Below are 12872 nucleotides of genomic sequence, written 5' to 3' on the forward strand. Positions count from 1 at the left end.
TCTTCCAATTCTTTTCTTCTCTCTTTTTTTTGGGAGTCAGCCAATTTTCCATTTTTGCCACCATTTAATTTACATGCGTGTCATGTCAGATATATATGGGCCAGTGGACCAATAATATCTGAAAAGAAAATAATATGGGCCATGAGAGATTGAGAGGAAAAGGAAGTGTCCCCCGTTCTTACGTATTCATTGTTGACCACACCCCCAAGAGATGGAAGTCGTTTTTCTTGCTAGTTTAATTTAAGTTTTTAACTATGACTTTCATTATGAGGTGATTACTCTCTTAATTTGCTCTTATGATGTTATATTGTATATCTTCATATCTTCGGTTATGTGGTCTAGTTTTTGGTGTAAATCACTAAATCCCTTCCAAGTGTAACCAACCATTTCAACTGTCATACTCATTTTTGTACTTTCCGGTGGTTACACCGTTAGTTACACGTCTCAACTACCACTGATGCTTCCTGAACGGAGCTAAGGTGTCCCTTTCCTAGAACCTGCTAGATCCCCACATCACCATATTTATTTAGAGAAGACTATTGACTATTCACATGACATAACGTTTCATTTGTTTACTATATGTGAGACACAAATATAAATATACAGTTTATTAGTTACTAACATACTAACAAGGAGACATAAATATATTTATCATTGAATTATAATAAAAATCTGTGCTTTTGTATTTCAATTTTCTGGCTAAAGACTAAATATATATATATTTTTGTGTATATATATAGCAACCAGCAAATAATGGACATATGATTATAGCAACCAGCAAGCACAATCTAACTGATAGCAACGTTGGCCTAAGCTAAAATATCATGTGTATTACCTCATTCAATTTAATAAGAAAACTCTAATTTAGATTTGGAGATAAAGTATATTTTGTTTTTAATATTTGAAAATGTTAAAAATAAAATTGAATGAGATTAAAGATATCTTTAAAAAAATTTGCAAATATTAGAGAGAAAAAAGTATACTTTACCCTAAATTTGGCCATTAGAATATCTAGTATGTGATCCTTGAACATAACACAACTCATGCCAATATGACTGTTAAGTTTAATTTGAGATTGCAATGTTATGATTATCTCTAAGATGCAAATATGCAATGCAATATTGATAAAGAATTGCTTATAGGTTTGCTTGAAGTAGTAAACTAGCTCTTAAGACTTAACTCTTGCTTTTGCATGTGGTAGGTGTTTTTCCTGAGCTTCTTAGGTGGGTGCAGCATATGCTGGTTCAACACAGTTTGCTTTGTCCTATGCATAAGGAACTTCCAAATCAACAGGCCCCTTGCACTTTCCTTAACTGTCAGCTACAATGGTGTGAGTGCAGCACTCTACACTCTTGCTGCAACCTCAATAAACCCTTCATCAGATTCAATATACCTTCTTCTCAATGCCATTGTTCCCCTCCTCATTTCCTTTGCAGCACTTGTCCCAATCCTTCGCCAACCCATTGTTGATCCTCTTCCCCCAGATGGGGTCAGAAGAAACTCAGTCATATTCTTCATACTCAACATCTTAGCAATCTTCACTGGCATCTACCTTCTCCTCTTTGGTTCATCAACTTCTGATGTAACCACTGCAAGGTTTTACCTTGGTGGAGCCCTTATACTTCTTGTATCTCCACTATGCATCCCCGGAATCATATATGCCAGGGACTGGTTTCACCGTACCATTCATTCCACCATTAGAATTGATGGTTCTGGCTTCATTCTTGTCCATGTTAATGATCTTGAGCTCCATAAAGAACTCCTTGCTCGCCAAAACAGCACTCTCAGCAATGGAGATGGTTATACCTTGATGAATGAGAATGGATCCATGTATAGAACTCAAAGTGCTAAAAGTAGTGATGTGTGTTGTGAGCGAGTGTTTGGGCAGGATCAGTTGGCAATGCTGGGTGAAGAGCACCCAGCTGGAGTTCTTGTTAGAAGGTTGGATTTTTGGCTTTACTATGTTGCATACTTCTGTGGAGGTACAATTGGTCTTGTCTACAGCAACAATCTTGGACAGATAGCACAATCTTTAGGCATGAGCTCAACTACTTCAACACTTGTTACGCTATACTCATCTTTCTCCTTTTTTGGCCGTTTGCTTTCAGCAGCACCAGACTATATTAGAAAGTAAGTACTTCCTCATCCTTTTATACTCTATACTATATCAGTGCTTTTGGGGAATAATGTAGGGGAAGGGAATTTGTTCTTGAAGTCTATACTGTGTGTATGAATTTTTCAGGAACCATTGCACTTCTGAGTCTTTCTTTTAAAACTGAATCTTGTAACATGTTATGATGGTACTATCGTTTATGTGTGGCAGTAAGTTCTACTTTGCAAGGACTGGATGGCTAACCATTGCGCTTATGCCAACCCCAATCGCGTTCATCTTGCTTGCTTCATCAGACAGTGCTGCAGCACTTCATGCAGGCACTGCAATAATTGGCTTGAGCTCTGGATTCATATTTGCAGCCGCGGTGTCAGTTACATCAGAACTCTTTGGACCTAACAGTGTGAGCGTTAATCACAACATCCTCATAACAAACATCCCAATTGGGTCACTTCTCTATGGTTTTCTTGCTGCTCTGGTGTATGATTCCAATGCTTACTCAATACCAGGGAACTCATTGTCTGAAACATTGGTATGCATGGGAAGGAAATGCTATTTCTGGACATTTGTATTGTGGGGATGCTTATCTGTTGTGGGACTAGTTTCTAGTCTGCTCTTGTTCTTGAGAACCAAACATGCTTATGATCATTTTGAGAGACACCGAATTTCAACACAAACACCAATTGTTTCTTAACTCTTAGCATTGTATTGAAATGATCACCATAGGATTGTATATAGCAATCATAGCAGAAACTTGACATATCTTATATAGGCTATGATATGAGATTTTTAGATCTATATACAAAGCCAGATGATAAGTAGAAACCAATTTTGTAATTTTTAGGGCCTATTGTTTCTTGGTAAGAGCAAAAAGACAAGCTTCATTGATTTTATGACTTTAACCAAGACCTTTTGGCTTTTACTATTTCAAGTCCTTTTGCTATTACCTCAAATTCTGGTTAATCACCTGTTGTTAGTTGCTAAGGTCGCAGCAGAAACCAGAATCATCATGACTGTCTTAGAATCCTTAGAAGCCTAATGAAGAAGTACCTCTGGCATGCGTCTTTCGCAGCAAATATGAAAAAAGAAAGAAAATAAAAGTTTCATTGTTTTATGTATCAGTGAAGGTGCCAATGTTAATGTGTATGAACTGCCAGTTCTCTTTTTGATTGCTGAAACTATTGTTGCTTCTTTTTTATTGGCTGCAAAATAATTATCATACAGAAGTTATGTATTCCAAGATGGAAGCCATAGTGTGATACAAGATGTTACAGTTATGAGAACTATATATGAATTGATACATTTTTGAATTTGTACTATGATCATGTAATACTGAATGAAAGAAGCATTAAGAAAAAAACAACAAAAGTAAACAAAAAAGAATAGTATCTATCTAATCTAAGTTGGTCAAGGATAGGAACAAAATGCATCCTTTTTAATGCATAGGAATAGCCTCTCATATGCTAATGCCATCTTTCTAGCTGTGAACATAGAATTTGCATATTCACGGCATGCCTTTCCCCTTCTTGCAAGCCTTTCTTTCCCTTCAATCACCACTGCCTCAAGTGCCTCTAATAGGGACTCAACATTGGGAGAAAACATAAAGCCAAATTCATCATCAACCACAATAGTACCTTTGATGCTTGGAAACCTTGATGCCAAAAGTGGCTTCCCACTCATCATTGCCTCCATTAGAGTAAGATCAAGCCCTTGTGGCCTCAATGTAGGATTAACAAATATGTCAATAGCATTGTAAAATGCTCTTAACATGGATGGATCCATAGATCCTAGAACAAGAACTTGCCTCCCTAAATCCTTGTAGCGATTCGCCCACGGTCCAGAGCCGGCGACTATCAAGTACACATTAGGGTGCTTATGAATTAGCCTTGAGTATGCTTCATAAAGCAGAGGATGCCCTTTGTCCTTAACCAATCTTCCAGCCACACCAAGAACCAAGCTTGCATTGTTTGGAATCCCAATTTGGGTTCTAAACTGTTTTCCCAGTTCCAAATCTTCTCTGAAATCATCCTCATCTACACCATTGACAATCACATGCACTCTTCTGCTTGGAATCTGGTAAACATCCCTTAGCATCTCGCCGCAACTGTCACTAATAGCAACATGATGAGCATAGTTTCTGAAGAATCTTATCTCATTCAAAACCTTAGGGATAACCCCTTGAACACTGTAGTTGAAATCAGGGGACATAGGCTCATTATGCCTAAGAGCCAAATCTTGGAATATGCTTGATTGCAAGCTCTCCAATGCTATGCCATGCCAAGACACGGCAAGGTTCTGAAGGTTTCTTGCTATCCAATGAGGAAGCGCCACGCTTTCTGAGTGGACAACATCAAATGGTTCGCGCTGATTCTCTTCAAGAAACTGCTCCCATGCTTTGTTGTAACGCCACCTACCCGGCTCCCCTTCATGGCAATGAATGTGAGGTGAGGAAGGTGCATCTGCTTGGTGACTATTATCATCAGATGTGACTGGAGTTCCTTCAGGAGAGGTGAACACATGAACTTGGTGGCCGCGGCGCGCTAGAGCTGTGTGAAGTGTGTGAGCATGGCGCTCCATGCCACCTGGGGTGGTGCTAATAGGCCATTTTCTAGAGAACACAGCAATCTTGAGAGATATAGGAGGTTGCTTGTGGTTGAAGAAATCCAGCTTGTTCCACGAAAACTCGGCCAGGCGAAGATCGCCGGACCAGGCCTTAGATTTAGAAAAGGTGGTGCATAAGGAGGTGTTTGTTGGGGTGTGGAGGAGGAAAAGTGCTGGCAAAGTGAAGAGAACAACAAAGAAAAGGGTGATACAGAGGTTGAAGTTAAAAGGGGAATTGGGTTTTCTTTGTTTGTTGTTTAAGGCCATGTTTAAACACAAGATGGGTTCTGATGAGATGTTTTGTTAGGAACTTGAATGTTTTGTGAAGTGATGAAGAATCTATGGAGATTGGAAAGTATAGCTAGGAAGGTAAGGGTGCACTGAAACGTGTGTTGGGTAGGAATTTTCTTCTTTTCAGTGCGTTTCTCACGCCCCTTTGATGGGAAAGAAAAAGTGGAGTCATGTGCCATTAGCTTTCGTAAGGTTTTGAGTTTGATATTGTTTCTATTATTTATCATGCCATTATGGACTATTATTTTATTGTCCTGAATTCATGCCTAACTTGTCTTTTTTCATGCTATACACAAACTTTTTAACTTCTTCTTCTTCATCTAGAGTCAAAAGTGGCTAGCCTAAGTTATTTGCTACATAAGCATATTAGCATTAAAATATGGGATCACAAGTATTCTGCTCTTCTATAAAATTTCAGTGTATATTATTGGTATTGTTATGCTGTATATGGATGAAAATTTGTCATTTTTATTTTTAAAATTTAAAAATAAACCCTAAACCATTAATTATACATCTCAAAAGTATACATATCTTTTATATAAAGAAGGATGAATTTAACTTTGATACTATAAGTTTTACTAATGCATCTATGTCACATAAAAATATCTATTTTTATATCTATTATTGAATAATTATCTAAAAAAATGGTATTAATAGATAATTATATTGAATATTATATTTTCAGTGTATTAAAATTAAATTTATATATAAATTATCTTTTGAAATTGGGACTGTTATTTATTATATTCACTAATATAAAAACTATATGAAAAAGGTAAGATAAGGAAATTTTCCCCCTAACATGGCCCAAATTTAATATCCATCTACTTTGTTACATTAAAATTTAATAAACCACCTTTTTTATTATAATAGAAGTCAACGGTTTGACTCGGAGAACGGGTATTGCAATTTGCGTACATGGTTTGAAAGCCTAAAGATTTGGTATCTCACCACTTTTGGAGTATATATAAACCATAGTCAAAACCATATGACATTGTATAAAACTGAGTACATAGCGTTTGCATGAGAATACAATTGCTCTTATAATTTGCCAATCACATGGAAAAGGTTTCAACTTGAAGCAATGAGCGTCACCAACTCCCATATTAATTGGTATTTTTCCTCCCTATGGAGATCTCTTGCCTACTAAAATCGACGACTAAAATTAATTATCAATATTACATATATATATTAAAAATAAATTAAATTATATATAATTATATTTAAATAATAATAATTAATTTTTATGTACATTTAACATAATTGTTTTTCAAAATATATCTATATTTTATTTTATTGTATAATTACTAAAAATTTAAATAATCATTTTTGTTATAATTATGCTACGTATACACTAAAATCAGTCAAAAAAATCAGCCACGATATAAAATATATATTAAAATACAAATATACATTAAAAATAAATTAAGTCACACATGTATTTATACAAAAATATATTGATGACTGATTTTATTAGCTGGTTTTAATGTATGAATAATATTTTTATTTTCGTTATTATTACCATAGTCTACATAAGATTAAAATTAAATAAAACCATAATACTTGATAATTATAAAAAAATACTTAAGTAAAAATATTATATTCTAGTAAATAAATGTGATTTTTAAATTAATAATAAATACTCGATCGAATAATAAAAAAGATACTATATATTCTTGTGTAGATTAAGAGAGATGCAAATTTTTAATACAATAAATATATATGTATATGTATATGTATATGTATATATTGCTCTTGATATACACAAAAATAATGTATATAACATAACTAATTTAATACATAAACCAAGAAAAAATCTTTTTTGTAAAGCAAGATTTATTATACACTCAATAGTTTATCTATATTGCATACACATATTTTATACATTTACACACATATATATAGGGTGGCCAACAATCATAATGTAGCCATACCACATGTGGTACCTTACACTTTACCTTAAAAACCACTCTTCTAATTGATAGTGTACAAATCAAGTCTTTTTGGTTGGGACTATAGGAGAGGGTTTCTTTTGGTTAGCACCACCTCTGCCCTTCACATTCTTGGAAGCTCCATTATTACTATTTCTAGTGGACTTACTCGCCGCCGGCCAGTGTCCGCTAGTAACCGCCATGTCCTTGAACTGTTGTAGGCCCTCAAGAGTGTCAACAACCGTTGCCATTCTTGGCCTGTCTTTAGGATTCATGCTTACACAATGCAATGCCAAAACAGCCATTTCTTTTGCACCCTTCACAGAGTATTGCCCTAAAAGCCTTGGATCCATTATGTACCTCAACCTCCTACTGCTCCTTAAGTACGGCTTTGACCAATCCACAAGGTTTTGCTCTGTCTTTGGTCTTGTCTTCTCCATTGCTCTCCTTCCTGTAAGGAGTTCTAGCAGGACTACTCCGAAACTGTACACATCACTTTTTGTGGTCAAATGCCCTGCAAGAATTAAGATATTTTATTTTTTATAGATTTTTTCATGTGAAAATTTTATATAATGATAAAACTACGAAAGAATAAAAAAAAGAAAGATGAAAAATATTGTACTTTATATTTTTTGATTGAATTGAATTGAGAAAGTAAAACAAGCAAATAAAGATAAGATAAAAACAACTAAAGATAAGATAATAAAGACTAAAATTGTAATTGAATTTATGTATTCTGTTGTGCTGAATTTGTAGGTCACGAAACTTCTTTATTGTTGTCATGAGCTAAGGTGGAAGAGTAGTTTAATATATAATATACAACAACAACAACAAAGTTTTATCTTACTAGGTGAGTCAACTAAACGATGTCATTGAACTCTATCATGTATCATCATGTGAAGATAATTTGTATTGATGAGAAAGAAATGACAATTACGTAATTACCTGTTGAGATGTATTCCGGGGCAGCATATCCATAGGTACCCATAACTCTGGTGGAAACATGAGTGTTTGATCCCTCTGGTCCCATTTTTGCTAATCCAAAGTCTGAGAGTTTTGCTGTGAAATCCTATTATGGTTCATAATATATCAATGAAAAGAGTAATGAATTAATTAAGAAGAGATAATGAATTAGTTAAATACGCACGGAATCAAGCAAGACATTGGAAGTCTTAAAATCCCTGTAAATGACAGGTTTGTCAGCTCCATGCAAGAAAGAAAGACCTTTAGCAGCACCTATAGCAATTTTTAATCTTGTTCCCCATGGAAGTGATGTTAGCCCTGAATGAAATCACATTATATAAGTATAAGTAGGTTCTAAATATGAGAAATTCTTATATAATGTGATGCATATATATATATACTTCTGAACAAGTGATTCTCCAAGCTTCCACGTGGCATGAATTCATAGACGAGTAAACGGTCTTCATCCTCGCAACAGTAACCAATCAACTTAACCAAATTGGGGTGCCTTAGCTGCCCAAGGAATATCACTTCTGCCTGCAAACCCAATGTTAACACATTCACAATTACATTTTTTATTAACACTCATTGGATAAAGAAGGGTTATGCTAAGTGTACGCCAAAATTAATCATTAAAGTCAGTTGTCAGTATAAAATATATATTAAAAATAAATTAAACTACACATATATTTATACATAAACACATTAATGACTGATTTTAATGACTAATTTTAGTATACAAATAATATTTTCTGATAAAGAATGAGAACTTTGACTTTGACCAAAAAATATGAAGTAATTTTATATTGCATGTATCATAAATATTTTGTATCAAAATAAGTTATGAACCTCCTCAATTATTTAGGCAAATTGTTAATCACAAATTTTCCAATACGTATGACATTTTTTATTGATTGTATAAATTAATATTTGTCTTAAGTAGATCATTGGATCTCTTACATTCAAATGGAAAATAGATAGACATTTGATATTAATATTTAAGAAAAAAAAAACTATACAAAGTGTAACTTCTTATTGATTTATTTTTTCGTTCATTATATGATCAGTAGTTGTGTTATTTATATTGATTTTTGTGTATACCTTCTTCTATCAGTGACCGAACCAAAAATTATATAAGGGAGTCCAAAAATTAAATATAAAATAAACTAAAATATAATATAATAAAAACTAACAAAAATAATTTAAAAAAATTTAGATATTTTTAAAATATTAGTATTTTAGTTATTTTAACTGTTGATTTCAATTATAAAAAAAATATATAGTTAAAATTACTGATTTAAAAATATTTAAAAAGTTTCCTACAATTTATAATATATATGTCAAATTAATAATTACATTATATAAAAGTTAACATTCAGCAACATATACCTTAAAATTTTAATATTTTTAGATCTCTTTAAAGTAAATTTTGAAACAATTGTCTTTTCAATATACATAATCATATAATTTGATAAAAAAAATTATCTTTCATCTCATTTTCAAATCTTATTTTAACAATATTTATAGTTTAAAAAGTTCATTCAATTATTATTATTGTTACAAAAAATTAAAAATTTTAAATCTTTCTTTACGAAAAGTACATGGTAAAACATGAAAGAAATTTTATTCAAATATTATAATTTTATTTTATTTAGAGAATTAATAATATAATATTACATATACTAATAGTACTGCTAAATTTTTTGAAAAAAATTGGAGAGGCCATGGCCAAAGACTTCCTTGAATCTGCCACTGCCTTCTATTTTAAGATATAAAAGTAAAAATTTAGTTAAAGAGTGTCTTAAAAGACATTAGTTAAAAGAATAAAAGTGGAAGATTTTGTTTTTTGAATGATTTAATGTAGAAAAGTTAAAAATATTACATTTAACTTATTTTTCTATATAAATTTTAAATTAAAATATTTTTAAAGAGTGTCTTTAAAATAGTTGTTTTCAAGATCCTAAAATTAAATATAATGAAAAGAATTAAAAACATACACTTGAAGATATATTAAAAAATGGTAAGATGTCATTTTTTATTATTAAACATCTTCTAACTTTTTAGACCAACACATGTCTTTTTTTATATATGAAAGTGTGCCAATATTATAAAGTCTCATAAGATACTCAATTCCTTGACTTTTTTTTTCTCTTAGACAATGCCAATTGCCGGAGGATGATTGGGGCTTGGGGCTCTAATTAGGCACTGAATGTGAATGTACATGTGAAGACTCATCTCTTCCTTTCAACATCTTGAATTCTTGATCATCATAGTATTATAAAATTGTGATTTGTGAATGTACAACCCTAACTACTACATACAGGGAAAAACAATGGTGAAGACTTCACAATTATATATGACAAAAGTAATGTGAGTTTGACTAATGAATTCAAAACCTACTTCGGTACCGATGAACTCGCTAGTGGTGGATGCCTTTTCTAATCAAGAAGAATGGTACGGCGATTAAAATTTATTATTTTTTTTGTCATCAGTTAGAATAGTTATTAATGTTTAAAATTAAAATATATGATAAAATATATGGTTAGATTATTAAATTAAATTAAAAAAATGAGTTAATTACTAAATAATGATAAAAAATAATAAATTCTAACTATTTTTTAGTTGTTTACAGTATCTTTCAACCCGATAAATTAAAGAGTCGTAAATCCGAGCTACAGATTGAACTGACCACTCGATCAATCTAAATTTGTTATATTAAGTTACTAACTCATCACTGAATGTATTACATATATAATTCATTTTTTCCATGTTCATTTATTTGACCTGTATTTATTGATAAATTAATTTTTATGTATTAATCATAGAAACATATTTTACACTAGCCGTTAATAAAAAATTATTTTTAAAAAATAGAAAACAATGGTGTGTACGTAGTTATTTTCAATAATACCTATAGCCAGTCATCTACATTAATTTACATAAAAAAAATGTTACGAGATTAACATTTTTAGTGGGAAAAAAAAGCGAATTACCTAATGCTGCTCAAATGGCAAAACAAATATTTTGTATCTGACACTTTTCTTCAATTTTATTGGCTACTATTAATTCCTTCAACCTTATACCAAGCATTAGAAAATGAGTGATATAATCACTATGTTGTCTAGTCCAATTTATAATTTTCATCAAAATTCTAAATTTTGTTCTTATAATTAAAACTATAACTATATAAATATCAAGGTGTTAAAAAAAAAAGGAGCATATGCCACATATATATACTTAATTATTACTACTAATCAAAGAATTAAATTTTTTTTTATTTAAATAATATTTTTAAATTAATTTAAATATTATATTTATAAAAAATTATTTATTTTGTAGTTTCTTTCTCTTCTATACACTGAATTATAATGCACTGACACTGACACGGACACGGGACAATACGACACAGACACGAGACAACACGACACGGCACACGTGGACACACGAATTTTAAAATCTTATAAGACACGAGAACACGGCATATATATAGAATATAAAGTATTTTTTAGATAAATTACAATGAACTTTTGATATTTTATTGCTGTTAAAATATAAAATAAATTTTTAACTGTTTTTGATGTCTTTTTTAACTATATAAAAGTATCTACAATATTTTTTGTTTTAATAAATAATAATATATATTATTTCTAAACTCATTTCAACGATATATATTAAGAATAAGGCTGGACACGCGGACACGTGATGGTATTTAAGTGTGTCCAAATATGTTCAAAAAAATTTTTTTATTTTTTATTAAGACACGGTTGGACACGGCAGACACGCGTGTCGCACGAGTGTGACGAGTGTCGTGTCCAAAATATGTCCAAACACGGCAACTCAACAAAGTGTCCGTACTTCGTAGACACTGAATAATGAATAATTTAAAAAAATACCTAATTGCACTGCTAATAAAAAATGAATTAGGTAACACTTACAAGCCATTCACGGTGTCCTTGTAATCCTTCAATGTCAAGAAGCTTAACAGCAACAGGTTGAGCCTTCAAACCCTGCCTCAAATTATCATCAACATACCCTTTATGCACGGTTCCGAATCCACCCTCACCAAGCAAGAAATTGCTCGAGAAATTTTGAGTTATGGCGCGCAATTCACTCAGCTCAAAATCATACAAATCGGGCCCAAACGACAGCGAAAGCTCCTCATTGATCCTTATGGACGATGAACGGCTAAGCTCCGAGAATGATAACCTCCTAAACGACGGTAACGGCGCCACGTCCTTCGATAAATCGGAGCGTGACGGCTTGCATTTGCTGAACCCTGTGAATATGGTTTGGTCCTCTGTTGAGCAGCAATTTGTTGTGAATGGCCTCCATGATGATGGTTGCTTCATGTTTTTTGAAAATGTGTTATGTGTGAGATGCTACCATAGATCATATAATATAAGATTGCATAAGGTTTCTTTTTTATTTTCATGTTTGATGGAGACATACCAAAAGTGGAGGTGGCATGAGATTCTTTCTTCAACTGCTCTAACCACTCCTAGTCATGTATATTGTCTTCTTTATTTTAAGGATTTATTATTTCCTATGTTAATTAATAAAAAAATTAATTTGTTAAAAATCATTTTAAATATAATCATATTATGTTTAAAGAAAAAATCAGTCATCAATCAATTTCTGCATATATAATTATATATTTGGTATTTTATTAGTTTTTTGTGTTATTATTCGTTTATTTATTGCAAATTTGATTATATTATTTTGACATATTTAATTATTTTCATGACTACTTATTTAAGTAAAAAAAAAATATATAAATGCATAATAATATTTTTTATACCCTCAATATTTTGTTTTAAATAATACTGCTTAACAATATACATTGTATATATAATTGAATTTCATAATTTCTCATGCATTTTGCTGAATTTGTATGGACTAATAGTGCATGTATGTAAAACTATTTTATATTACGGGATGCTACACATCCATATATGATATAATTATGTAATTAAGTT

The 12872-nt window shown here is 31.7% G+C and overlaps 3 protein-coding genes across 3 annotated transcripts in view; 1 reads left to right on the forward strand and 2 right to left on the reverse strand.

The window, feature by feature from the left end:
- Positions 1-3035, forward strand: part of LOC107487081 (protein NUCLEAR FUSION DEFECTIVE 4) — a 4909-nt gene extending 1874 nt beyond the window's left edge. The window contains exons 2-3 of the mRNA XM_016107659.3: positions 1202-2130; positions 2324-3035. Coding sequence (XP_015963145.1) covers positions 1202-2130; positions 2324-2804 — 1410 coding nt within the window. The 3' untranslated portion in view covers positions 2805-3035. The remainder of the gene's footprint in view (positions 1-1201; positions 2131-2323) is intronic.
- Positions 3036-3276: 241 nt separating this feature from the next.
- On the reverse strand, positions 3277-5148 carry LOC107487082 (uncharacterized). Its single transcript, XM_016107660.3, has one exon. It carries the CDS (start codon positions 4976-4978, stop codon positions 3518-3520), a length of 1461 nt encoding a protein of 486 aa, XP_015963146.1. The 5' UTR covers positions 4979-5148; the 3' UTR covers positions 3277-3517.
- Positions 5149-6763: 1615 nt separating this feature from the next.
- On the reverse strand, positions 6764-12342 carry LOC107487079 (probable serine/threonine-protein kinase PBL15). Its single transcript, XM_016107657.3, has 5 exons — positions 11832-12342; positions 8298-8433; positions 8081-8214; positions 7879-8002; positions 6764-7447 (listed from the first exon to the last, which is right to left on the reverse strand). Exons 1-5 carry the CDS (start codon positions 12243-12245, stop codon positions 6996-6998), a joined length of 1260 nt encoding a protein of 419 aa, XP_015963143.1. The 5' UTR covers positions 12246-12342; the 3' UTR covers positions 6764-6995.
- Between the last annotated feature and the right edge of the window lie 530 nt (positions 12343-12872).

The sequence above is a fragment of the Arachis duranensis genome, chromosome 5 (genome assembly GCF_000817695.3).
Source record: "Arachis duranensis cultivar V14167 chromosome 5, aradu.V14167.gnm2.J7QH, whole genome shotgun sequence".
Lineage (NCBI taxonomy): Eukaryota > Viridiplantae > Streptophyta > Magnoliopsida > Fabales > Fabaceae > Arachis > Arachis duranensis.